Raw genomic sequence first — 26,247 nt, 5'->3', positions numbered from 1 at the left:
GGGTACATTCTATTTAGGTGGAACATGAAATGGCGAACTCCTCAGGTTTTCTCGCACCCGTAACAGGCTGTAACAGGTTTCCACTGGGTACAGTAAATTACTCGCTGTCTAACCCAAACCGCCGTAACAAAACCCTGCCCTCCCCGTACCCCAAAGCCGCCCCTTCCCGCTCACTCACGCAACGCCATCGCCACTCTGGCGGCCATTTTGATGACGATGACGTCTGGGATGACGGTCAGGTGGTAGGTAAGTCCGAGCTCGATCCTCCAGAGGGGCGCCACCCAGGCCGTCGTGATCGTCAGAGGTCGGTTCTGGTGCGGGTCATCCGAACTCTCCGCTCTGGGGAACGACATGGTGCAGGGGTCAGTTGAATGAAATTGCCTCAATAAGGTGTTTTGTGGATAGATAATCCCCCAATAGTTATCGGAATTAGGTTCTCTGGAGATTATCGTACCCTAGAAGATCAGAGGTGGAAAACGAAAACATGCGTTATAGGGACACGAAAGGTAAAAAAGTAAGGAGTGATGAGTGAAGAAAAAGGCTTCCTTGTGTTTGAGCCTTCATCTCTTGGGCCATGAAAGGTCAGGTTGAGGTTATGCGTGTCTTGGGATTAAGGAGAAGCGCGGGGTCAGATGAATTTAGACCCTAGGGGCCTTGGGTCTTAGAGGTGAGATGAACGTTATTTCGGCTGATCCCCAAGGAGACGCAATCTAGCAGGTCGGAAATAGCCAACGACGCTAGAGCTATGGATCGTATACCGTTCTAGGGCTGCATGCGTTTTGTGATAGAACCGAATTGTTCGTGGTTTATTTTACATATTGCTTTACTTTTATCAATTTGCACTTTTGTAACGACAGCTGCAAATGAAAAAGGCTTACTGGCTTAGACAAAAGGAAAGCGTATAAAAGCACTGTCCATTTGTCTGACAATGAAATGCCGTGAAGCATTTTGCCAGGGAACTACATATGCTTGCTAAGTATTTGGGTCTGCTGACGCAGTCGTAGATAACACTGTATAACAAACAACCATCAAGCGAGCGTGTATGAGCGTCATACACATCAGCTTTATATGGCCTTGCATCACCTGCCGCAGCCATACAGGTCTTCCGATGCAGCGCTCAAGTTAAACATTGAGTGTTTGACTTGACTTCTCTTTGTTGGCCTTCAACATTGAGCGTTGAGTGCGGAGCGCTGGGAGAACTGACGTGACCCGTATCGTGGTCCAAAGCGTAAGTCAGCGACTTTTCTGCCCGATTGGGCCGCTGCTTATAGTCACTGAATGTTGTAGCGTAGTTTTATTTTCGTTAGATCTACTAAACGGTGCGATTAAAGTCAGTTTTCTTGAGGATATGATGTGGAGTTTGTTGATGTAATAAGTGAATGATGACTTTACTCCACAAGAAATCGTTCGGGTCGGAGCTTTCGAATTGTATTTACAAAACTTCGTCGGCGAGTCGTAATCGGGTTAGGGGGGTATCGGTCGCAAAATTGACCAAAAATTATTTTCATTTTGCGACCGATACCCCCCGAGCCCGATCACGACTCACTGACGAAGTTTTGTAAATACAATTCGAAAGCTCCGACCCGAACGATTTCTTGTGGAGTAAAGTCCTCATTCACTTATTACAAAGTCAGTTTTGGTAGCCGAGGCACGGGTGCATTGAGATCGGCGTGCAACAAGCGGCCGTAGTGACAGCGGGAATGTGCAATTATGTAGTTGGTCTGAGCAGTCCATTGCCATATAATAATCATTACCCCCCGTGGCCTCCATGATTGGCCAATGTATGTCTACAATCGAGTATTTAAAGCCGTCCCTATTATAGTAACCTATTCCCAGAGCTGGTTGCATCAGCGTTAGTAGTGATGTCAGTTACAGAAAATCGTGATACCGAAACCAAACCAAATACCAACAATAACCATAGGAAAATACCAAAACCAAAGCAACTTCAGAAACTGAGGGAAATACCAACTTTTTACCGAATTCACAGCCTCTTTTACATCAGCGACGATTCACAATACCAACAAAATACCAAATTTATTCGCCTTGAAATACCAAATACCAAGTTGGTATCGGTTTGGTATCGGTATACCAAAAAGTTGGTATCCGATTGACATATCTAAGCGTTAGATCCTGAAATTCGTAGGAAACATGCGGACGTCAACTCGTGCGTAACTTACGTGCGTAGGCCTATAGCGTAGTGAAGTAGGCGGTGGCCAGGGAATTTAGCAGTGCTCACTGAACTCATAATAAGCGTCAGCGCTGACATAAAGGCATACAATTTCCATCCGTATGAAATGGAAATGTTATGTCAGAACAAAAATGTGCGTACTGAGGCTTCAAAAACTCTTTTGATGCAAATTGTGAATGGGTCCTAGGGCGGCATTAAGATAAAGATGCTGTTCAAAAACCCGTCCATGTTTCAGCGCTTTGAACATGCGTGTCACGCTGCCTTTGGTTACGCCTGTCAGATTTGTGATCAATGTTAGATCAAAGTAAGTTTAAACATTCAACGAAGAAGCATAATGTCGAAAAAGGTGTTATACCAAAAGCACGCCAGGCTTATTGTGTATTGATGAGCAAATGTGCACTACATTGCATTGCATTGAAACAAGCGCGACGGAGTTCAGCCCTGTAATGTCACCAGGGGCCAAAACAGTTTTCTTCAAAATCACTGATAAGACACGATAGAGACTTGTCATTATAAGGGCCAGGAGTCGAGTTGGAAGAGATGGCCTTTTCCTCACGGCTGGCGCTTCGAGCTGCAGAAATATATGACGTATTTTCCAATTCCTCGAAATGTACAGTAAAACAACAAACGTCACTGAATTAAGCATTTGGGGCATAATGTAACGCCTGTTAATAAGCAAGGCGACTGACGTTAATAAACTTAGTAAGTGACTAAAACTTAGAAAAAATAAACAGATAAGGGCTTGGAAATGAAAAAAAAACAAGTTGCAATTACGTTAGTTCATCACAACAGTACAGCTTGCTGTGTTTGCCATCTGATTGTACAACTCTTGTAATTAGAATGCCGAGGGCGTGGGAAATTATTAAAACATTTATAAAACAGATTACAGAACATCAAAGAAATGTCACATACCTACCATTATCATTCGTTCAACTTCTCTCGCAAGATGGCAACTATGTGTGTACCAATAAAGACGCGGACAACGATGCTTTTGATTTACCGTCAACTCTGAAAGTTTCGGCATGCCAAAAGCGTGATGAAAGTCTGATAGAAGGCAAAGAATACCGGGAATACCATAGGTCTATGTATACCGACGGATACAGAGGTCTATAGTAATACCAATACCTTGTCCACATTTAACCCACGAGCCGCTGGGGGGGGGGGGGCATAAAGTTGCCCCCCCTTTACGTTTTGTGAAATATCTCCGAAGCCTGATGAGCTACGAACGTGAAACTTGGCATAGCTTCAAATGAATACCTAGGCAATGTTTGAGGAAAGTTTGGTGGTTGTAGCACCTAAGATGACGTCACAGTGACGTCATAAAGTTTTGTCGTTTTCCGATATGGACCGTTTCTGATGACGCTGAGCATGAAACTCGACTGTAAATGAACTAGACAGCACCTGCTGTCACCCTAAAACATCTTACTACACTTCCATCTAGTTTCTGACCAATAATCGGCCCTTTATATTTGGTCCCATATATGTGATGTATCGTGAGGAATATGAGAGTCGCAAATCTATAATTTCACTTATGACGTCACTGTGACGTCATTTCAAATGGGATCGACACCAAATTTGGACACAACCTCGGCTAGGTATTCAGGAAGATGTGTGCAAAGTTTCGCTTCTCTATCTCTTCGCGTTGCGACGATATCGTCGCAGAAGTAAAGGGGGGGGGGCAACTTTATGCCCCCCCCCAGCGGCCGGCGGGTGGCGCGGAGGCCCAGCGGCCGCCGGGTTAACCCGTGCCCCGCTGGGCTCCTGGATACAAGACTTGGATGCTAATTCAATAGTTCAAGGATGGCAATGCTCCCCATTGACCTTACGTGTACGTTTATTACAGGAAGTCTTCTGGCTCATGCTCCTGCGCACGAAATACCCTGAATGTGCTTTCAGTTTCCTCCGGCTTCTGGTCCGGACAGATGATGCCTGCTATAGCTGCACATGAAAGCTTAATTATTCGAGTGAGTAATTCGAGCCCGGTGAATGTAGAGATGGGAGAGATAATGCAAAGCATTATGTCACAGATTTCTTTTGATCTTTTTAGAGTCATGCTCGCAAAGCAAACCAAAAACGGAAATTCAAAATAGCAGCGAATAATGTCGTTTGATACCATCCATAAGAATACACCATAGCCAATTGCATGCATAATGCATGTTTCATCCTCAAACATGATTAAATTTTGACAAACATTGCTGAATATATTTGCACGACGGACAGAGTGCGCGTGCCTCGTAAGACTCACTTACTTTGATATTTTCACGGTGTAGTTTGAAATACCGGCGACGCTAACATTGCCATCGACTTCCCAGGCGACAGCCCGGGAGCCTCCCTTTAGAGTGGTGTTGAAATGCAGCGGGTCCACTGGAACGACACAGCGGAAACAATGTGAAACGAAATGGAAAGGTGAATTGAGGTTTATGTAGGCTATCTGAACGTGATAAGGGAAATGATATACATATTTATTTTGCTTGAGTTGGCCTGTTGCTAAAACGCAACATGAGGTAATTTAGATGATACGTGAATTTGCTCACAGTTTCTGAAAAAGTACGAATTCGATAGTCCGCCTTACTTGAAACTATCCTCAAGCTAAACGATTTTTGAATGGCAGTAACTGAAGTTCGTTACGCAAAATGATTGCTAAGCCTTGGATGTGTTTTTTTTTCTGCGCTTCGTATCGTCACATGAAGTACACACAGAATATGGTTTAATCGTTAATGCATTGTCTACTTACTGTTCTCAAATTTCAGCCGCGCGTTTTTGAATCCCTGTTCAAAACAGGTATCCATGTTGATATTTGTCACTGGGCATGCATTCTCAAGGCCCTTAGCTGAAAAAGACGGGTTGTAATGTTGTATGACAATGCTTCACGCAAAGAAAAATGTTTCACGCAACCAGCAGAAATTAACATTTCATGTGACTGGTGTTACAAAAAGCAAATATAGATTCTTCAATTTGCTTTTTGTTTTGTTTTTGATAAAGAATACCTATTATCCAACCCCACCCACGGCACATATCATTGAAACAAACAATAATGTTCTCAAATGGACCTATGTACCTATACTGATCTTTATACAGTATATAAGGAGGTCTCTCGATGTGCAGAGGTCTGTGCACAATGAAAGCTGTCCAAACGTTGTGCATGTATCAAGTTCTCAACTGAAGGCTTCTTAAGTTATAATCCAATGCATTCAGAGGTGCTTCATTACGAATGGTCATTGGTCAGGTCTACAAGGCCTTTACCACATGCATTGGATCAGACAATTTCTTTTTTCATGGCAAATTACATTACGCCTAATATTGCGATAGCGAATTTAGCGATTGTCGGTTTTCTACGCATAATAGTGAATTGAAACGGCATTATTTTTACAAAACCAAAGTAAAATCAGACGTAAACCTGAGTTACAATAGACAGTAATTTGGCAGGCAGAATTGGTTGCAATTGGAAAATGTCCTCTCCAATCGCTGGAAATAATATTGTTTGAAACACTGCTGTGAGAGAAACGTCAGTCACTGTTAGTTAATTATCTCAATTTGAACAAAATGCACGCATAATGTGGATTAACCCGCGCCCGGCTGGGGGTCCTGGATTTCCACGCCCTGCTGGGGGGGGGGGTGTTTGAACACCCCCCCCCCTTGTAACTCGGCTCCTGGGCCACGTAGCGATACGCGGAAGGCGGCGTTCGAAAGAGCGTCAAAAATAATGACGAAATCATTTCGGTCAATTTTTTGGTCAGGTCAAAGGTCAGGTCACCAGAGGTCATTGAAGGCAAAATTTCGCCGATTTCCAGGTCGAATGTCGAAAATTTCCAAGAAGCCAACGCATAACTCGAGAACCAATAGAGCTACAGCGCCGCGGAAAAGCGCTTTCGATAGCCCTATTAAAGCCCTTTCTGAATAATTCTCTCAGATTTGACCTAACGTCAACGGTTTTGCCTGCAGGGGGCAAAAATTGCAAAAATAGCCGATTTTTTCGGAAACAGTTTTTCTGCAATAACTTTTGACCCAAGCCTTGTACGAGCTTACTTTTACCGGCATTGTGTTCCTCTCGTCAAGACGCATCGAATGAACTATAAGTTGACCTTGAAAGGTCAACTTGAAAATTTGACCTCAGGTCAAGGTCATGACCTGACCGGAAAGGGTCATGTTGCATATCAGTCGATCCGTATCGTCGAGCTGAACACATCTAAAGCGTTTTCATCGCTCTAGCATGCCTCTATCAAAAGTTATTTGCGAAAAACTGTTAGATACCATTCGTGACCTAAGATGACCTCAGGGCATAAACAAGGGTCACGGACACCATTTTCATGTTCAGTGTGTCTAAGCCACTTGTAATTCGGTGTTTGGGAGTGTTTATAATGTATTTTGTCCAAAAGAGGCGCATTTCAATTTTCTCCCATTGACTTATAATGGGGAGGTCGCAAAATTGACCTGACCTTAGGTCATCGATATCAAAATTCTGAGATATACATTTTGTACATGCTATTGCTCTTAGCAATCGCTGAAAGTTTCAAAGCGATCGGTCACTCGGTGTAGCTATGACAGAAAAAACCACAAGGGGGGGGGGTGTTCAAACACCCCCCCAGCAGGGCGCGGGTTAAATTTCTGAAAGATCGGCTTTCGCTGTAAGCCCGAGCATAACCAATGCTTTTACCGAAGCCCGGTGGCCGGTATACAGCACTATAACTGGAACGTACCAAAAAAGTCAACGTGCTACTAAGCTGTTAGAAGTCTGATGATAAACAATGATAAGCAAATGATTAGCTTAGCAGTGCTATGTCACTGCGATTAGTGGTTGTATCCGTTCTAAGAGACACCTCAACATACACACTCTACAATCCATTCACACTTGTCTCTTTGTAGTTTAATATGACTTGTTTGCTCTTCTTTCATGTTTTTCAGTGAAAAGGTAGCATTTAAATTTCAAAGAGAATGATACGGCACTTTTATCTAGCCTACAAACAGACCATGTGAACAACGATGGCGCTGCCGGCAAAGAGTTTTAAGCTCCTCATTGGATCAGCCGTTTTCTGTCCATCCGTCAAGATTTTCATTGATCTATAGTTTTTTATAATTGATGTAGGCATTGGAGTCCCACCTGTTTGAGAAAAGAATGTCGGTACCTTATACCGTTCGCTCTCATTTGACAGCTTAGTCAATGACAATACACGTAGCTTGAATCAATAATATGATATTCCTTGCATTGAGTCGTTAAATATCTTTGATCAGTGATCACGGCAGTACCTCATATTATCCGAATATATCGGTGGAATTGCCAAAGTGACATCTTTTTAACGCTCACTAATGTTCAACATTATTTACATAGGACTCGAAAATGATACTCTGAATATAGGTATATTATAACTCATTACCGATCAAAAGGATATGTGGAACTGCCATACACATGCACTATGCTAAGATGTATGTAAAAAGCTTACTGAATTCGCTAGTGTATAGTTCTGTGATACCCTGGCTCCTCTTGGAATCCGTATCTTCACTGGGCCGCCGGCCGGCGGCTATGAACCTCCCAGGTGCGTCAGAGGACCCACGAGGCTCCTCTCTTAGAGATGCTGATTTCCCCGCATAACCCTCCTGTCTCTCATCTCTCTCAGCCACAGTAATCATAGCAATATACCGGCCGGGAGGTAAACGTCCGGCGGTCAGACCGTCCAGACGCATCACCTGGCGGCGGCCATCTTGGGTGGACTGTCGGCGGCCATCTTGAAGCCCACTTTCGACACCCATTGTGACTGTGCCAGTGACGTTGTACTCGGGTTGCCCTGAGCACAGCTGACGCCATTTGATCAGCACCTCGACAGGGAATTTCGACCCCTGAATGTCCAGAAATAGCTCTTCACGGCAAAGACTGCAAACAAAGGTGAAAGATGCGTAAGATTGCCTTCCCCGTAAAGGCCACGCTTACAACATCAATTTTTTTCATCAGATTGTGCTTGGTGTCAATATAATTTACTGATCATATAAAATGAGGAAGGAGTGCATGGTCGTTTTAGAGCTTTAGCTACACCAAGTGAAGATATGTGTCCTGGATGTATTTCTATCGTTCGCAAGAAAGTAATATGTTGGCCCTTATAGTCTATATGTAGATAGAGCCGCTGCTGAACAAGCGTAGCAGCTCTTTCCCTCCTCTTACCTGTTGTATGTCTCATTTTTGCTAAGACATATTCGTATTTTTTTCTTGTCGTTGTTTTTTAGGTAGTCCATGAATTGGTCTGTGCGGCACCGATGTATGAGGGGAGAAGAAACTACCAATGATGCCGCCACCATCTCCAGAATCATCCATCTGGAAAATGGAATAAGTCTGTCAGTGACAGTACGAACAAAAAGTTTTGCTGCTGACATGTTGCAGATGAATTCCCGGTGCACCTGTAGATGCCAATTTTAGCTGAGGTCTGCCGATGTCTCAAGATTCGCCATAGCTGATATTTCTGTTCCATCTCTGTTCAACATTTCCGCCGGCTGGTGATTTATAATAAACGAATTGATTTGTTTCTTTTTGTAATGCCCCTATAATTCATTTGAGAACGTGCCATCAGCGACCACCGTGCTCCGATATCGGCTCCGATAAGTATCGGAGCTAAATTGCTTTTTCCTGGTAATTTATCGTAAAACTTTTTTGCACATTCTAACTGATGCATTATAAATATATCTAACCAGTAAAACGCCTTTTGGGCGACCAACGGAGCGAGCGAGAGGATGGGCCTTGCACGTGCGAAATTGCGAGGGGGTACCTCCAACTAACTTGTGCACTGCACCCTACTAACCGGTCTTTAGCGATGTGCCAAATTTCAGCGCAATCGGCCAAGCCGTTCTCGAGATCTGGAAGCGGCACACTGCACGTGCGCACGTGCAAGCGGGGTCCAAACTGACTTTTGCACGGCACCCTACTAACTGGTCCCCAACCGTGTACCAAATTTGAGCGCAATCGGCCCAGCCGTTCTCGAGATCTGGGAGCGCCCCCTGCACGTGCGCACGTGCTGTAGCACCCCAACCTTAACACATGCAGATGAATTATCTGATGGAGACCTAACTGTGTACCGAGTTTCAATTCAATCGGCCCAACCGTTGTGCCGTTATTGAGGTTGCAATTTTGGGGGTTCTTAAAAAATGTCCAACTTTACCGCGCGCCACGTGCGGTGGTTGGCAAGAACGCATGGTGGCCATCACACCACAGAACTTTTACGTCCAAGTGACATTCAGTAAAGAAGACCGCTTGTCAATCGGATGTCCCGTTCCTAAGATATTAGCTTTTGAAGAGCGTCCCCACGGCCGGCCGGCCGGCCGGCCGGCCGGCCGCTCATACTCAGGATTTTCCCTTAAAGGTAGACTGCCACCTTTTTTCACAAAACGGTTTTCACTAGAGCTGAGCCACCTATGTCCCAGACTGAAGTCGATTTTCCGAAATTCGAACCCGTTTGCGAGAAATCGGAGACCAAAGTTCAGTTTGATGCCATTTTTTTAGTCCAAGAAAACCGACATCTCTACTGTTTATCGATAACTTTGAAACATGAATTTTCTTATCTTTTGGTAAATATATGTCAAAACTTTGATTGTTTCGAGATCAGAGAAGAATTTTGGAGTGTCAAAATAAAAGTTAAACTTATATATTCAGTAGTTCATTTTTTCCAAAAAAGTGTGGGAAATGGGGTTTAACATGGGCCAGACCCATTCCAAATGAGCTATGATTTTTTAAATGTTTTACGAACTTAAATGCAAAATAAATTAAACATGGCCAATTTCTTATGAAATCATATATTAGTAAATCATAAAATACCTTACTTTTTCAAATAAAATGTAATAATCTTATGACCTTGAATTCTAGTGATGTGTAAACATTGTCGCTAGACATTAACCGATTGATAATTGTATGATAATCGACAATTTTTTTCGCGATTCACGTGATGATACTTTGTCAGGTCAATTCTAAAATTTTGTTTTGTCCAGGGAATAAATCATAGGCCGATCTGAGAAAACTTTTTGAAGGTGGCAGTCTTCCTTTAATTCAGTATGAGACTCCGCTCGCTTCGCTCGCTCCGTAAAAAGCACTATCAAGTACAAAATGACGCTGATTTGGCATGCAAAAGCAATATTTTGATAGACCTGTGACTGATAAAACTGGTATTGCCGGTGCGCATTGGTGCTCAATGCAGCATCAACTTTTACCTTCGGCGTTAGGCGGCACGGGCGGACATCGATAGCAGCGCCTCCATCGGTCACTAGGAAAAGCTGGGCTGTAGGCGACGAAATACCGGCTAAGTTGTCACACGTTGAATAGTTTTATAGCCATCCGTCTTGTGAAAAAGTTGAACTTTTGCCTTTAATATTTCTACAGGCAATTTTAGAAGTGTCTTCACATGGATTACAAAACCGTTTAGATTATTGTATTCACTTCAAGCCTTTCCTATTGTTCTTGATGATGCGGGAACTATTTATAATTAGTGTTTCTAGCTTAGTAAAAGAACATACTGTGCAAACGATGAAAAAAAGCATAAAGGGAAGATTTTAAATGCAATTTTCTCTAACAATTAATGGTAAATTCCCTACATATCAAGGAAAAGGTGCATGCTAACTGATAATTTAAAGTTCTTGGGGCCAGTTGTTTTCTTCTTTTCTTACGTCGCCCCAATGGCCGCGAATACACTTGTGATAACGCCTATCGGGACTTCTTCAAAGCATGCTTGTTGCCAAGCTCACTTTTCGTTATGCTTCATTTTCATTTATTTTGTTCCTCGTGTATTCCGCTATAACGTTGGCCTGAATAAACTTTACCAGAACTGGCAACATTTCACCGCAGATATGGGAATTCTAGGTTAAAGTTTATTGGTTGAGTTCATTTGCACATCTGCACTTCTGTTTCTGTTTCGTGCCTAAGCTCCCACCACCTGAGATGAACAAATATTGACGCAATCTACTTCCTCTCAGAAAGATATGTACAACTATGTGAGCGGCCGTATTACAAAACATTATTCACTTACCGTAAAATGGCTGACTTCTTCATTGCGCCTGGGTTCGGCGTTGTTGATCAGGAACCGTCACTGAGTGACGAGTGTAGCGTCACGGAGTTACTGGGCGTAAGGTCACTGAGTTACTGAGTGTAAACTGTGAAGCGCCACGTCACTGAGCTGCACTGTTTCCACTGTATCGATGAATCGTGGCGTTACTTAGGTATGCTTCCTCAGATCAATCGTTCCGCAATTAGTTGGCACTCTTGCTGTTTCTGAGACGCCTTATTCTTGCCTTAGCTCTCTTGTTCGATTGGATTTACCTTTTCAGTCGTTTTCGGTCAAGGTAATCGAATTGATCATCCACACTGTTGCTCTACAAATATGTCCGTAAGTCGTAACTGTTTTTTTAAATTCACTGCGCTTCGAATCTCGGTAATCAAATTCACTTGCTTGAGAAGAAAGACACTGACCGACTACATATATATAAAGACCCTGTATGAATATACAGGCCTCAAATCGTCAGCAGTTCAAATTTCTGCCTCAATTGTGCTCAGTGCTTCACTTCATTCACAGTCACTTCACTTCGCACGAGTCACTTTGCAGCGAACTTTGCGAAATACACGCCACTCGCGACGTTCACTTTCTGTTGCTCTACAGAGATCCTCACACCACAAATCCCAACTCTAATACATGTCGAGCTGGTTAGGTGCCGCCTGTAGAGAGACCAATGTCAGACCGTCAATGGCAGGTATGACAGTGACCTCTGGCCTTCCGTCCCCCCCCCCCCCCCCCCCAGCGGAGTCACGTCACACCGTGCCGGGAGACGTGACGTGACGTGACGTACGTGATGGATGTGACGTGATGGACGTGACGGTTCTATGGTTGACCCTGATTGTGCTGTCTACGCGACGTGTCTGTCTCCTAATGTAGGTATGAACTTGTGATTTCCGTTGCAGGTATTTGAAAAACAGATACCAAACCTGACTTCAACGAAAAGTATGGAGTAAAAAGAGAGCATGGTACAATATCCAAACTGAGCCGAGTTGTAGAATTTATGGTAAGGATTCGTAATTCATTATTCTCCACTTCATTACTCATAAGTGCGGTTTCAAAAACAAGCAATATAAATGTCAAAAATATATTCATCAAAATACCAAGTCAAGCTGGCATTTGTTTGAATTTAGCATACCAGCATTTTGGTACCGGATTGACATTGAGTAGATATGAAGCAATGTACCTGGTATCTAGGCCTGGGCTTAGACTGACCATGACCCCGGCTCTGCTACCAGAATTAATCAATTACTGGAGAGCACCAATTATTGCTCGCTCATTAGAGACATGGAGAATGGATATATGATATATCACTCCCCTCGCCAGCTGTCTAACGATATGCCCATGAATATAGAAAGCACTCTCGATCGCACAAATGAGTATTTGACGAAGTATTTGGCCTGTTATGACGATCTGTTATTTTGGCATTTTAGGACGGCTTAGCTCCGTGCACTATAAGTAGTGCAGTGCCATCTGTTGGCACCGTTTAACCTCAAATCTTTTTCGGTCTAGGGGTCGCATCAGTCGGCTAGGACGCCCAAAAACCGGGATTATCGCTTGATCATGTGGAGTATCGAGCAATTATCACATTCAACTTTCCATATTGTTTGATCAGTCAATGTTATGCCGAGCGGCAAGCACATGGGTGCGTCACGATTTAAATGGCGTAACTAAAAACTGTTTCACCTTTCTATTTCCCTCTACGTGGGCTGCAGATTAACCCATGCATAAGAGTAACATGTTGTAGATGATGTTGCCAATATTGACGTTAAACATGGCCGCTCCGGCTCTTGTCGTTTTGAAAGGTCACTCGTTTTGAGTTAAGTTTTGCAACAATAAAATCGGGCTGTTCTGGAAAAGTATCGGGTGTTTATTGGTCGCTGTCAGCATAAGCATAATTACGGAGCGAGCGAAGCGAGCGTAGTCTTTCCTTAGATTAAAGGGACCCTCCCACCTTCAAAAAAGTTAATGAATTGGCACGAAAGTGATGTCGCTCGGTTCAGAAAGAGCGAAAACGAATATCTACCAAATTTCATCGAAAAATATTCACCGGTTTTCAAGATATTAGACTTTTACTTTTGTTTACTTTTTGGGATCTCCGCTGTTCCTAGCGACTTTATTTGAAAGTGCGGCATTTGTTGCGCGCAAAGCAGCATATACCACCGCGTGCTACCAAACGTTTTAGTAAAACATTTAAAAATCGTTAGATCTCCGCTGACGTCACAAATTCTAAGGGGGCATACCAATGCACTAGCCCCTTAGAATCCGAAAACTGCAAGTTTGAAATTCCATATCTCCGAAATAAAGCATTTGTCGATGTTGTGAGTGCCCAAACCGGTATTTGCAGGCCATGGCCACCAATTTGGCTATCTCAACTCAAAACTAATGTTAAGGTGGGAGTGTCCCTTTAACGGAAATTTCTGAGTATGAGCGGCCGGCCGGCCGGCCGGCCGGCCGTGGTCACGCTTTTGCGAGGCTTATATCTCAGCAACCACTTGACCGATTTACACGCGGCGATTTTTGTAGGGTAGCTTCATTCCTTCTACCAAGTATTGGACTATTCCCGATGCATGTGGGTGACCCCTTATGCACGTGCCACGTGCAAAACGAAGAGGTGTCCGTTTTGTAATTGTTGCAATATCTCGGTAACTACTTGGCCGATTGCGCTGAAAGTTGGCATGTAAGTAGGCACCCACTAGGCACTGCATATCCATGTGCCAGAGTTGGGGCGTTGCTGCACGTGCGCACGTGCAGGGGTCGTTTCCAGATCTCGAGAACGGCTCCACCGATTGCGCTCAAATTTGGTACACAGTTAGGGACCGGTTAGTAGGGTGCCGTGCGCAAGCCAGTTGGGACCCATTTTGCACGTGCGCACGTGCAGGGTGCCGCTTCCAGATCTCGAGAACGGCTGGGCCGATTGTGCCCAAATTTGGTACATCGCTAGAGACCGGTTAGTAGGGTGCCGTGCACAAGTCAGTTGGAGGTACCCCCTCGCAATTTCGCACGTGCAAGGCCCACCCTCTCGCTCGCTCCGTTAGTCGCCCCAAAAGGCGTTATACTGGTCTTTTATGGGCGTTGGTAAGGTAAGCGATGGGTGTTCCGGAGATAAATTAGGTATTCTAAAATAAATGTTTCTGATAAAACACATTTGTTGCTAAATAAAGCACATAGCTGAACAAAGCTAGCGTAAAATATCAAATATAATTAAATAATTCAAAGAACAAAATAAATAGTAGTGGGCACTGGGCAGCAACGATTTCATTGAAATATTCAGCGATTTCCCCACATGTCCCCAGCGACACCATCAGCTCCGCCCACTGCTGCTGATTGCTGGGGCCTGGCGGCGTTGGATCATACCAGGTACTCAATTCTGTTGCAACCTAGGAGCACCTCTTCTGGAATGTCAACGGTGCTAAGACTGCGTGTTGCTGGGATTTCAGACGTATGAGCTGTATGTAGATGACAGTTGACGCCCACGGCTATGCTAGTGCGGAATTATTGCGCTGACACCACGAGCTGCTAGCTTGCATTGGCACGAAATGTGTAGCAATGCTGGCAGTACCTTTGTACTGGTGCATCTCATGAGTCAGAAAACAAATGAGATTGAAGCTGAAAGTCTGATGAAAATATGAATGTACTCTGCAGTTAGAGGTGTTATTTAACCCTCGCCGGACCTATTGGTTTTCTACATACGCGCCGGCCGAGGGGGGGGGGGGTGGGGTGGCGGGTACGATCCCCCTCGCCGTTTCGCCCCTGGTGGAGCTAGCGCGTCGCGGAAAAAACGAACGTGTGCGCCGTTACGAGACGCAGAGATTGGTACCCGATTTTAAGGTCCTAGGTCAACCGGTGACCTCTGAGGTCAGGTCAAGTGCCCCAGGGTACGGTTCAGTTTTTGGTCAATAACTTCGCAAAAAACGGCCACAGAGCCGCGATTTTGGCAGCATCGTGTACGCCTCGCTCAGGCGCGTCGAATGATATACTTTTTGTCCGGGTCAGGTCAACTTGGGGTGTTGACCTCAGGTCAAGGTCAGGTCAGCGAAGCTGGTCGAAAGAGGTCATGTCGCATATCATTCGATTCGGCAGGTCTTCCTGAGTCCATTGGTGGCTTTCCCGACTCGCTAGCTCAATTTGGTCAAGAGTTATTGACGAAAAACTAATATGACCTTGATGACGTCATAGATGACGTCACGCAAGGTCAACATTGCAAAAGTGACGCATCTAACCTTGCAAGGAGTGCATCAAAACACGATTCTGTGTGCTTGAGATAGTTGGAGATCGTTCCCGGCGCCAGAATAGCAGTTTTCATTTTTCCCCATTGACTTATAATGGTGAGGTCACGAAAATAACCTGACCTCATATGACCTTTAGGAAAAATCCGAGATATACAAGTTGTGAGACTCATAATGGATACTAGATCCTGCAAGTTTCATTTCCCTGTGACATCTCCTCTGGCAGTGAGGGTGTTGCGAAGTTGCGACATCTGAAGACCGTGCAGAGGTTCACTTATGACGTCATAGGTCAGTGACCTGACCTGACCCAAAAATGCAGTTGGTGTCAAAAGATCCGGCTTGAATCAAAGGTCAGGTATGCCAAGTTTCAGCTTTCTATCGCCAGCGGGTTCGGAGCTATCGTGAAAAAACTAGGGGGGGCGGCACCCCCCCGGCCGGCGAGGGTTAAAAGCATATTTTGTTGCTAAGGAAGGTAGTTTTCAATTAATGCGTTTTGATTTAAAAAACCTGGTTGCAAATGTCCCACAAACTGTTTGCTACAGATGTTTTTTTCTAGATGCGAAGTTGGAATTATTGTAGGTATATTCATAAAAGGCTCAAAACTGAAAACGGCATAGTTTCTCATCATCCTAACCGTCGAAAGTTGAAATTATTGATAAATACATGTTATTTACCAGGGCTTAAACTACTAATGTGCACAAAGAGGCGATTTCATCCCTGCAGCTGAGAGCGTTCAGCAGTAACAGCGACAAGCTCGCTTTGACTTAATCTTCGACGAAGGCTACCTTCGATCCTTTTTTATTACACAAATCCAGTTACAAACGTCGAAACTTAATGCCTCGTAAGGCATATAACTGTCGGCGCATTGCAGATAAATTTAGCTGAACGACGCCCCCAACGCTAACTCAATGAGCGGAGATGAGGCTGGGGTCGGAAGAGGTTACGGTCCGAGGTTGGGATGGTCTGTCGGTCGTTTCATTTTGACAACTACTGACCAATAAGCCACGTGACAGGGTCGTGACGTCACTAGTTTACCGTTACGTGGGTCGTTTATCGTTCAACCCACGGACAGATTCAAACGCTTTCTTTCACTAGTTGCATGAAAGTGAAAGTATGCCTATTGCCTACCCATGTGTTGTCAACTGATAGTCAGCCTTAGTTTTGACCGGGATTTTCTCCCATTCTTTCGCCATTGCCGAAACTTTGAACAGCTATTCCAATTTTACAACCGTCTTTGTTGTTGGCAACTGTCAGCTGCTCGCAAAAATGCATATAATATAAGTACCTAAATGTCGTTTCCAAATGTCAGCTGCAATTTCAAAGCCGGCATGGGATGTTCACTATCATTGCATCAAACCCAGGAGCTCCTCACATCCTAATAGCATTACCATCTCAAATAATAGCATAATAGCATTACTATCCCATCTTCTTTCTCATTCCGTCGCAATCACAGGCACCGATCAGGGCGTCCTCGCGAGAAAGTCCCGGCGATTAGCAGAGATTAACGGGCGATTAATGCTCATTAAGCTTTTTGCAGCCGCCTAGCGCACCGCCGTGCGCCGGTGGCGTCCTTGACCTAGCTTTCCGTGAACTTGACCCGGTCACTCGTGAGTCGTGACCCGACTCACGCCAGTACGGGAGGATGCACGATTGTTGAGGAGCGAATTGCTGGTTGTCGCACGATTTCGTCAGCCAGAAGACACGCATACAAGGCGTGAGAGGAAGACTCACGAGTGTGGCGAGGGTGAGTGTTGGTCAGATCGGGTACGTGTTGTAGCATCTGGCGCTCGACTATCAGCACAAGTATGGTTCATTTGACTTTTATTTTGTCAAGTATTGAGCTGAATCTACATAGAATGATGCGATGCGAGGCATTGTGAACCTCCTCAAAACGTCTCGATCTCGAAACGTCTCAAAGTAAGCCTTCTTGATCTAAGGTGATACGATATTTTCTGGTATATAGCTCTAATTTCATGTGCCTCATCATATCTCAATCTTCGAACCCGCATTCTTATTTTTTCCTCTCGCCCCGTAGCATCCCATTTTAGCGTGTTTTGAAACAGGCCCAATAATTAAGGCTCAGTCTGAGGCTTACCCGATGTCGATGCAGTGAGAAGAAAATTACTTGGCCGGATAGAGGACGGAATGAACTGGCCTCACAAATGGCCCGATGGCGTCAACACCAGGCTGGTCATAATGAGAGAATCATTGCAGATGGCGAAAATATAGCATGTAATAGGATTATCCGACGACATTAGGGATGCGACTTGGAGCGTGATGATGCAACTGCAAGCTACCAGCTGCCAACCGCAACTGCGTGATCCAGCTGGCATGAGTTTATTTATACTTGGTCTTTTGCCCTTGACCATGAAATACATGAAATGTATGAAATGTATGTACCTACATGGATTTCATGGCTGGTGATACCGCTACAATGGTTACTTCGATAGTCTCCTATTTCTTTTATTAGTCCAGTTATTAACGGACGAATGAAATAACCGAAGATTTTGACTGCCGATAGCGTTTCCAAAGTATGCATATTTGTGGTTTGAGCTCCTTTGGATAGGTACGGGTTTCCACTCCGCTGGTCATGATGTATTTTCCAATTTCCACACGTTTCCTGAATCCTCGGCATTTGTTTCAACCATCATGTCTTGGCTGCTTTGTTTCCCAGCTGTGTGTCAGACCCGGTGGTTCCAAATGGCAGTGGCGGCGGAAGGTAATTTTGGATGGGGGTGCAAAGTTTTCTCAAGGGGCTCCTCTGGAAGTTTTGCCCCCCCCCCCCTTCATTTTTTTTTTTGAGTGATTATTATTGATTTATGGAAAACGAAGATTTTGGAAAATTATCCCCATACACACAAGTTCTGTAAAAGGTTTAAAATTGCAGTGTACATACCTATCTCAAATAATGAAAGCATAAAGAAGCAAATGCAGCTAGTTTTTTTTTATCGGCTAATCTTTTAGTCTAGCCACCACCCGCACTGCAGCGTCTCAAACCACTTTTCTGGATCCGCAGTGGACCATTGAGGGCCCTACGAGACCGTTCCAAGAAGACCGTGCTTAGAAGCCCCTTGGAAACCGACCACATAGAGACTCCTCCAGAGACCTACATGACTCCCCAGGCTGAATGAGCCCTCCGATCAGGGTCGGTCCCTTGAAAGTTGCTGAAAGGTTTCAGAATTCAAAATTCAGAATTCAGATTTATTCAAAAGAAGTCCACTCACCATGGCTTTTCACTCTTTCACGTCAGTTACAAGTACAAAAAGGACGAATTTAGGCCACATTCACGTTCCACACGCATACCACTCATACATCAACTCACTCCGATCATCACTGAGGATCGACAGATCCGACGACCGCTCTGACAGCTCTACGAAACCCGGGCTCACAGGGATCTGCCCCTATACCGTTGAGCAGTGTCACGCCACGGTAACACATTCTCCGCCTACCGGATTCAGTGCGTACGTGGTGCACTCCAGAAGTTTTGAGGCTTTTTCATTAGAGACAGTTTGCTGTTTCAGAACAGCATGAAACTTCAGTGACTCTCGAAATGAGACCTCCCGAGTTCAATACACTTGTTGTAGCGCTCCAGCCACTTCTTGAAGGCCCGCTGGAAGTCTCCCAAAGTGAAGGTGCCCAGGGCCTCTGTCACAGCCTCATTCATCTCCTCCAAATCCTCCAACCGGCGTCCCCTGAGCTTCTCTGTCATTCTGGGGAACATCCAGAAGCCACAGATGGCCAGATCTGGACTGTGGGGAGGATGAGGGACAGTTCTGATGCTCATCTGTGTTAGTTAGCTCGTCACCTTGATGGACTTGTGGGTGGGTGCGTTGACCTGGTGCAGGTGCCCCTGGCCAAATTTGAAGAGTTCGGATCTCTTGCGGCGAATTCCCTTTCTCAACTCCCCTAGAACTTTCATGAAACATTCCTTGTTAATCATCTGGCCGTGCACGGGACCCAGCTAATGAATATAATGCCTTTTTGTCAAAATACAGGATTATTATGAGCTTCACAGTGGACCTGCTCTGCCTGGTTTTCTTGGGTCTGGGGGAGTCAGTGTGCTTCCATTGAACACTTTGTCTCTTGGTGTCTGGATCGGTAAAAATACATCCAGCTTTCGTCCCAAGTCACTGAAGTGTTATTTTTAAATGTTTCTGGGGTATTTTATCAAGCTAATCACAAAATTGTATTGCCTAGCGACCCTCAAAGTTGTCCTCACATTAACAGCCTGACCATGCTGTGCACTGGCCGCTGTGACAAGCCGCTTGCGACTTGCCGTGTTCAGGGTGATGCCCTAGCCGTCTCTTGCAACGTACAAAAACAAAATGATGCAAGTACGTTTACGACAACTGTGGTAAGGACACATGAAAGCGACAAGAATCTAGCACTGTTAATAGGGCTTTTACGAGGGCAGTCTCAAAACTTCTGGAGTGGACGACGTATGTTGGGGTGGCTGAATAGATCGGCTTGCCTCGTTCTGTAGGTGTATAGGTTCGAAAGTCTTTTGAGGGCTCTCAGAATCCGGTATCGGACCCCAAAAAAGCCTGTATGGAGGCCCTCCAAAGCCGGGATGGAGGCCACAGGAGCCGATGTTTAGCCTAAAGAGCCGGTATGGAGGACTGAATAGAGGAAAGGGGTCTCAGTGGGGCCTTCAGGGGCAAGCGTTTGAGCCCCAAAAGTATGTGTGGGATCTTAGAGGCAGGTAGACCCCTGGGATATGCACGGGGTCCCAGGAGCTCGCGTGTGAGCCCAAATATTCGGCTGGCGGCTACTAGAACCAGCATGGGGATTCTTAGGACTTAGAAGCCGCTTAGTCCCACATTTCATGGGTCATGAGTCCCAAGAGTCGATGTAGGGGCCATAAAAGCCGGTGTAGGGCCCATGACCCCATAAGTTCCGACATTGAGACTCTCAGAGGCCAGCGACGGGGCACCAAGAGCAGATTAAAGTGCCGCAACAAGCCGGCATGGGGCCTGAGAATCAGTGTGGAATTCCAGGAGCCTGCGTGAGCTCTCGGAGACCTTCGTATTTCGTAAGGTCCACAAAGGTCGTTGGGTCCTCTGAAGCTGAACTCTGCGGGGCCCTCAGAGGCCAGCATGTCTCCTGGCACCTGCCTGCGTTGAGGTGACACCCTCCGAGGCCGTCGTAAGGTTCTTCAGAGGCCAGCGTTGGCCCTTGAAGCCTTCGTTAGCCCCTAGAAGCCGTCAAGAGGGCCCTCAGAGGTCAGCATGGCCCCTGGAGCCTGCCTGCGTCGAGGCCCTCAGAGGCCGTCGTTGAACCCTCAGACGCCAGCGTGGGCCTTTGGAGCTTGCGTTGGGTCTTAGAGACCATTGTGAGGGCCCAGAGAGGTCGTCGTCAGGGCCCTCAGCCCCTCAGGGACCATCCTTGGGTCCTCAGAAGTTGTTGTGAGGGCCCTTAGAAGCCTTCGAGAGGATCATCAGAGGTCGTCATGAGGGTCCTTGGCCATAGTGAGGGTCTTCATGGGCCCCCAGATACCTTTGCAGGGCTCTCATAGGCCTTGGTAAGACCACTAGAGGCCATCGTTAGGGCCCTCAATAGACCGTTGCAGGGCCCTCAGATGCCAGCATAGCCCCTGCAGCCTGGTTGTGTTGGGGCCCTCAGAGGCAGTCGCTGGGCCGTCTGAAGCCAAATGGGCCCTCAGACTTGAGTTGGGTCTAGGGCCGTCACGAGGGCCCTCAGAGGCCAGTGGGGCCCCTGGAGTCCTGTGGAACCCTCAGCGGTCGTCATGAGGGCCCTTAGTGGTCGTTATAGGGCCCCAGGTGACAGAGGTCGTCGTGAGAGCCCTCAGAGATCGTAAGGGCCCTCAGAGGCCGTGCCGTCATAGGGCCCTCAGAGGCCGTCATAGGGCCCTCAGAGGCCAGCGTGGCCTCTGGAGTCTCCTTGGGGCCCTAGACTCTCTGTGGGACCCTCAGCGGTCGTCATGAGGGCCCTAAGTGGCCGTTGTAGGGCCCCAGGGGACAGAGGTCGTCGTGGGAGCCCTCAGAGATCGTCATAAAAGGGCCCTCTGAGGCCGTCGTGGGGGCCCTCAGATGCCGCATGGCGCATGGAGCACCAAACGCGGCTCGGAACACTTCTAGTCGGTGTGGGGGCCCCAAAGACTAGCATGGGGCGCTCCTAACCATAATTGGACATCCCGGATGATTCCACATCAGTGTTCATTTCTCGATCACTGGTTTTCAGGAGAAAATGTATTGGATGGTGTGACGGGCCCCTTGCACGGATTTTGGGGGTGCAAAAAGATATGTTTTCACCCCCATGTTTGTCGATGGGGGTGCAGCTGCACCCCCTGCACCCCCTATTCCGCCGCCACTGATGGTTACCTGAGTTCAGGGAACCATGCTCACCTTTTCGCGGTTCGTCGCAACCAAGGTTCCACAGCAGTGTCTCCAATAACCTTGACTTCACCGCGAAAAATCGTTATCTCGTCGTCGTACCGTGCCGTGTGGTGACCAGGTCCTCTGCGTCAGGGATTATTCAAATGTGGTGACGCAAGTCTTGCAGGGGCTTATCATTGGGTAGATGTCCATCGTGTGCCCTCAGGGTCAAATCAGCTGAATGGTCCTCTGCAGGAGGTGTGACGTCAGAAAGGGTACTGTCAGGGTGACTTGTCACAGTCAAAGGTCGTTTGGGTGGTGTGGCGAGAATAATGTGATAGTGGCGTCAAGAAGGCAATGGACTTCGGTCGAGAAATACGCATCAGTCGCAGTTCGCTGAATCTGGTGCCAAAAACATTGTAATTGCTGAACAAAAATAACACAGAAGGCGTTCTCCGTTATGCATGCAAGGCATTTTATTTTGCATTAGCCCCTTCCGTAATTCGAGGCTTGCATAATACAACAGCCGAAATGAGTCAGCCTTATGGAGACCATGATTACATGCAGCATCTGATTTTTGAAACACTGGCTAATCTGGTCAGTTTGAGGCACCTAACTTCATACTGCTCACTCTTCGGGTCACGATGTGCTTAGTTAGTCAACTACGAACAATTAATTGAAACGGACATGTGGATAATCATTTAACAACCCTGTTTAACGCCTGTTCTCTGCAGATTCCCATGCGTTATGAGAACTTGAACTTATTTGATCGTGGTACTTTTGTGCGCGCAATAAATAAATCAAACCAACACTTCCAGACCAGCCGCAAGAGAAATGTTCCTGGGTGGTGATTGAATTCAATGAAATCCGATTCGCAATTTTCTGGCTGCTTGGCAGTCGGGCATTATCGACAACCACCAATACGTCGGACCTTGAGACCGCCAAACTCGCGGTATATCGGCTCTGGCTCGTCCCCAGCGTAATCAGCTTATTGGAAGTGGCACTATTCATCCCCGTTGAAAACTTATTTCCGGAGGTAGCTTGGTACAAAAAAGCTGCGCGTGCCCGATAATGAAATCCACGTGACTTTTTGGCTGGTCGAACTTCAGTGGGGAGGGGAAGGCTGTTTTCTGGTTTGAGGTCAGATGGATGGAATGACAGCACTAATGTAATCACCGCGGGACAGCCCGTCGATGGCCAGACCTCATTTCTCACAACGCGGCATAGAAGAACGGTAACAATAGTTACAGACTACGAACAATGATACCTATCTCCCATTTGCATGGTGACGTGATATCCTGGGGATACCACAGTGAAATGTAACAAGTCATGGTGTCGCCTCAATGTGGGGTTCGTCTGTAATAGCATTGCAATTAATAGTATCAGTATATCAGTAATAACAGCACCACTATTCATGAGCATTCACCGCTCCAAGTATCAGTATCCCACCATCGACACTATGACGCCGCGCACCCTCCCCCTCGCTCCTTCTGATCCAGGAGTTATGAGCCACTGACCCAGTCGGCCATCAGACAGGTCACTGCTAAGTGTTTGGCCCCGTCCACCCCACGAGAGGCACTCCTTAATCCGTGTACCCCGCGGCTAAAGAGGCGGCCGTATAAAGGACCGCGCCGCCGATCCCTCGCTGGTGTATCACAGGGTTCGGTGCTCGGTCCGCTGTTCTTTATAGATCGGCTGCATTTTGAGTCGCCCTGTGAAGAAAACGAAGCTGTGAATATGAAACTGGTGAGTGGCTTGGATAGACTGGGCTGCCTTGTTCCTTGCTTGTTTAATTACTATAGTTCCATTCCAAAAGTCTCACAATTTTCTATGTCAATATGGGTGAGTAACACAATCAAGCTTAGCCGATTATTTACTTTTGTTGATAAAATAAAATTCCTTCAATTCCTGTTAGAAGCTCAATTTTCCTCTTTGGGGCTCGTATATTTTCAGTTGCAACAAAAGTATACATTCTTCGCTATCAAACTTCACTTTTCAATAAGATGCCTATTATTGAACTAGTTTTGTGTGAAGCCATTGTTGACAAAAGTATTCAAAACGTATGGCGTATGCTAGAGCAGATTATGAAATCAGTGTCCTATATGCAACCAGCTGCGAAAAGAATAATCCCCAGGGCCATGGCTATAAAATGCCAGCCAGAAGACAACAGTCACGAAATTAGAATCGCGATTGATCTCCATTGCAATACTGCTTATGATAACAGTACTTCGACCATCTCAAGGCCCCTTTTTAGGAATGCCTTAGGATAAGGCTTATGGAATAGGTGCTCTTAAAGACACCATGTGTAGATCATCAGCATTGCACAGATTCTACACAAATAAGGCAGCATATCGTTGGATATATAAATATTATTGGCAATCTCTCGATGTGAAGATTGATGGATTTTTGGACAACTACGAACGCTCCCTACAGCTCATCTGGATAGTGATTTAAAGAATAAAACATTGTGCCCAGCTCATCTAAGTTTCAAACTTATCCAAATTGAGCACGCTTCATTTACATCAGCATTCTTCATTAGGCATGTCTCGTCATAGACGGCCTTAGTGTCTTTTTTATGCCGGTATGTGTTCACCGGTCAGAATGTTCAGGAGCGAAGAATATCGCTGTATACTGTTGGCCTGTGACTGCGTTCAACACGATTATCTTCTCTCTCTCTCTCTCTCTCTCTCTCTCTCTCTCTCTCTCTCTCTCTCTCTCTCTCTCTCTCTCTCTCTCTCTCTCTCTCTCTCTCTCTCTCTCTCTCTCTCTCTCTCTCTCTCTCTCTCTCTCTCTCTCTCTCTCACTCTCTCTCTCTCTCCCCTCTCTCTCTCTCTCTCTCTCTCTCTCTCTCTGTCTCTCCCTCTCTCTCTCTCTCTCTCTCTCTCTCTCTCTCTCTCTCTCTCTCTCTCTCTCTCTCTCTCTCACCGTTTCCTTCCACTCACCACCCATTTTCTGCTCCAGCTATTGCTCGCCGCTCTGGTCTCGGTCGCCGCCGCCACGCCCCAGTACGTCCGAGGCAGTGACGTCAACGCTCGCACCATCAAAAACGAATTCGAACAGGCCATCGACAACAGCTATCGGAGTGAGGTGGAAACTGACAACGGCATCGTGATCCAAGCTCAGGGAGAGAGTCTGCCGGGCCCCGAGCCGGAGACGGGCTCTATGAGCATGTCCGGCACCTATGAGTACACGGCGCCCAACGGTCAGCGTATTAGAGTCGACTGGGTGGCTGACGAGAATGGCTACCGTGCCACCTCTGACGTCATCCCGCAGCAGTGACGTCATCAGGGGGTCTGAGGCGTGGTGATTGGATGCTAAGGGGAGTGATACTGGCAGGTGCTGGTGTAGTGCCGTAGCTGAAAAATGTTTTATTTATTTTGTGCGTACATATTTTTTCGGTTCTTTGCTGACATAAGATCGTGTTTGCTTACTGTATTTTCTCCCAAATTCTGTCGCACCAATAGGTACTTTTTCGTTTATAAGTGATAATATACCATGCAAAGGGTTGAAGTAATTAGTGATTGGATAGGCTCTTCCTTTTTTACTATGAATTTTCTGCAACGAATGGTGATATTTAGGTATATTTTGTGTGTGCATTTCGCGTTATCAATGTGTCGAATATATGATTTGGCTATGATGCAGTTCTTTTTTGCATTGCTTTTTTTTTGCAACACGTGTGCGTTTCCAACGATTCGGTCGCGAACATTAGTCTGTGCAATGCTCAGTGTACATGTAATCCTGCTGATTTATTTTTGGAAACACGACTACAGGGATGTGAAACGAGTGCTGTCATCACAGACGCCGCGCAAATGGAAAAGCAATCATCCTACATCTAGCTCACTTGAAAGCATTGCTCTAAAAACAATAGCGACAGCGACAAACACAATAACTTCGATGTGGGCCAAATGAATGGAATCTCCCGTGTTCCAGAGAAATTACTAACATGAAAGCTGCATCAAATACATAAAGCAATTGAACAAAATGCTAGTTCTCCTACTGGAAAATATCCAATGTTATCTTATATAACTCGAACTCGTGCAGCGAAGACGTTCATTGCAAAAGACAGGAAAAGTGTAGGTTCTTGGTAAAATGATTGGACGGTATACCGAGCGGCGACCTGCCAGACAGCTAAAAATTGGCCAAGTAAACAGTTTCCTCCCAGAATTCAAGAAAAATGAGCGTCACTCTTCCTGATAGGGCAGTGACTGGATGTCCTGGGCAAATGTAATAGCTAAAAACTCTCTCTCTCTCTCTCTCTCTCTCTCTCTCTCTCTCTCTCTCTCTCTCTCTCTCTCTCTCTCTCTCTCTCTCTCTCTCTCTCTCTCTCGCGTTTGGGCAATAAGCATCAAGTTGTGAGTTATAACATAGGTATCAGCAACCATGCAAGCTAATGGGAATAGTGAATTGTAGGATCTGTGGACGGAACTGGTCTTTGGTGGTAATGGTGGTCTTTGTTTTGCTCTACGAAGTCTAGAATTGCT

The 26,247-nt window shown here is 45.9% G+C and overlaps 2 protein-coding genes across 2 annotated transcripts; one reads left to right on the top strand and one right to left on the bottom strand.

Moving 5' to 3' along the window:
• Window positions 1–178: 178 nt before the first annotated feature.
• LOC122371665 lies at window positions 179–11,909 on the bottom strand (the record flags this gene model as incomplete). The annotated part of the gene is made up of 6 exons (XM_043348128.1): window positions 11,182–11,909; window positions 8,340–8,489; window positions 7,627–8,054; window positions 4,923–5,018; window positions 4,438–4,552; window positions 179–339 (listed from the first exon to the last, which is right to left on the bottom strand). Coding segments are annotated over exons 1-6 (973 nt in total), but the record flags the coding sequence as incomplete, so codon positions are not given.
• An 11,386-nt stretch (window positions 11,910–23,295) lies between these two features.
• Window positions 23,296–25,403, top strand: LOC122371667 (larval cuticle protein LCP-17-like). The gene is made up of 2 exons (XM_043348130.1): window positions 23,296–23,512; window positions 24,728–25,403. The coding sequence occupies exons 1-2, from the start codon at window positions 23,504–23,506 to the stop codon at window positions 25,043–25,045; spliced, it is 327 nt and encodes a 108-aa protein (XP_043204065.1). The 5' UTR covers window positions 23,296–23,503; the 3' UTR covers window positions 25,046–25,403.
• Window positions 25,404–26,247: the final 844 nt, after the last annotated feature.

The sequence above is a fragment of the Amphibalanus amphitrite genome, unplaced genomic scaffold (assembly GCF_019059575.1).
Source record: "Amphibalanus amphitrite isolate SeventyFive unplaced genomic scaffold, NRLGWU_Aamphi_draft 001268F_arrow, whole genome shotgun sequence".
Classification (NCBI taxonomy): domain Eukaryota; kingdom Metazoa; phylum Arthropoda; class Thecostraca; order Balanomorpha; family Balanidae; genus Amphibalanus; species Amphibalanus amphitrite.
The sequence above is the reverse complement of the archived record's forward strand: the minus strand, read 5'-3'. Positions and strand labels throughout refer to the sequence as shown.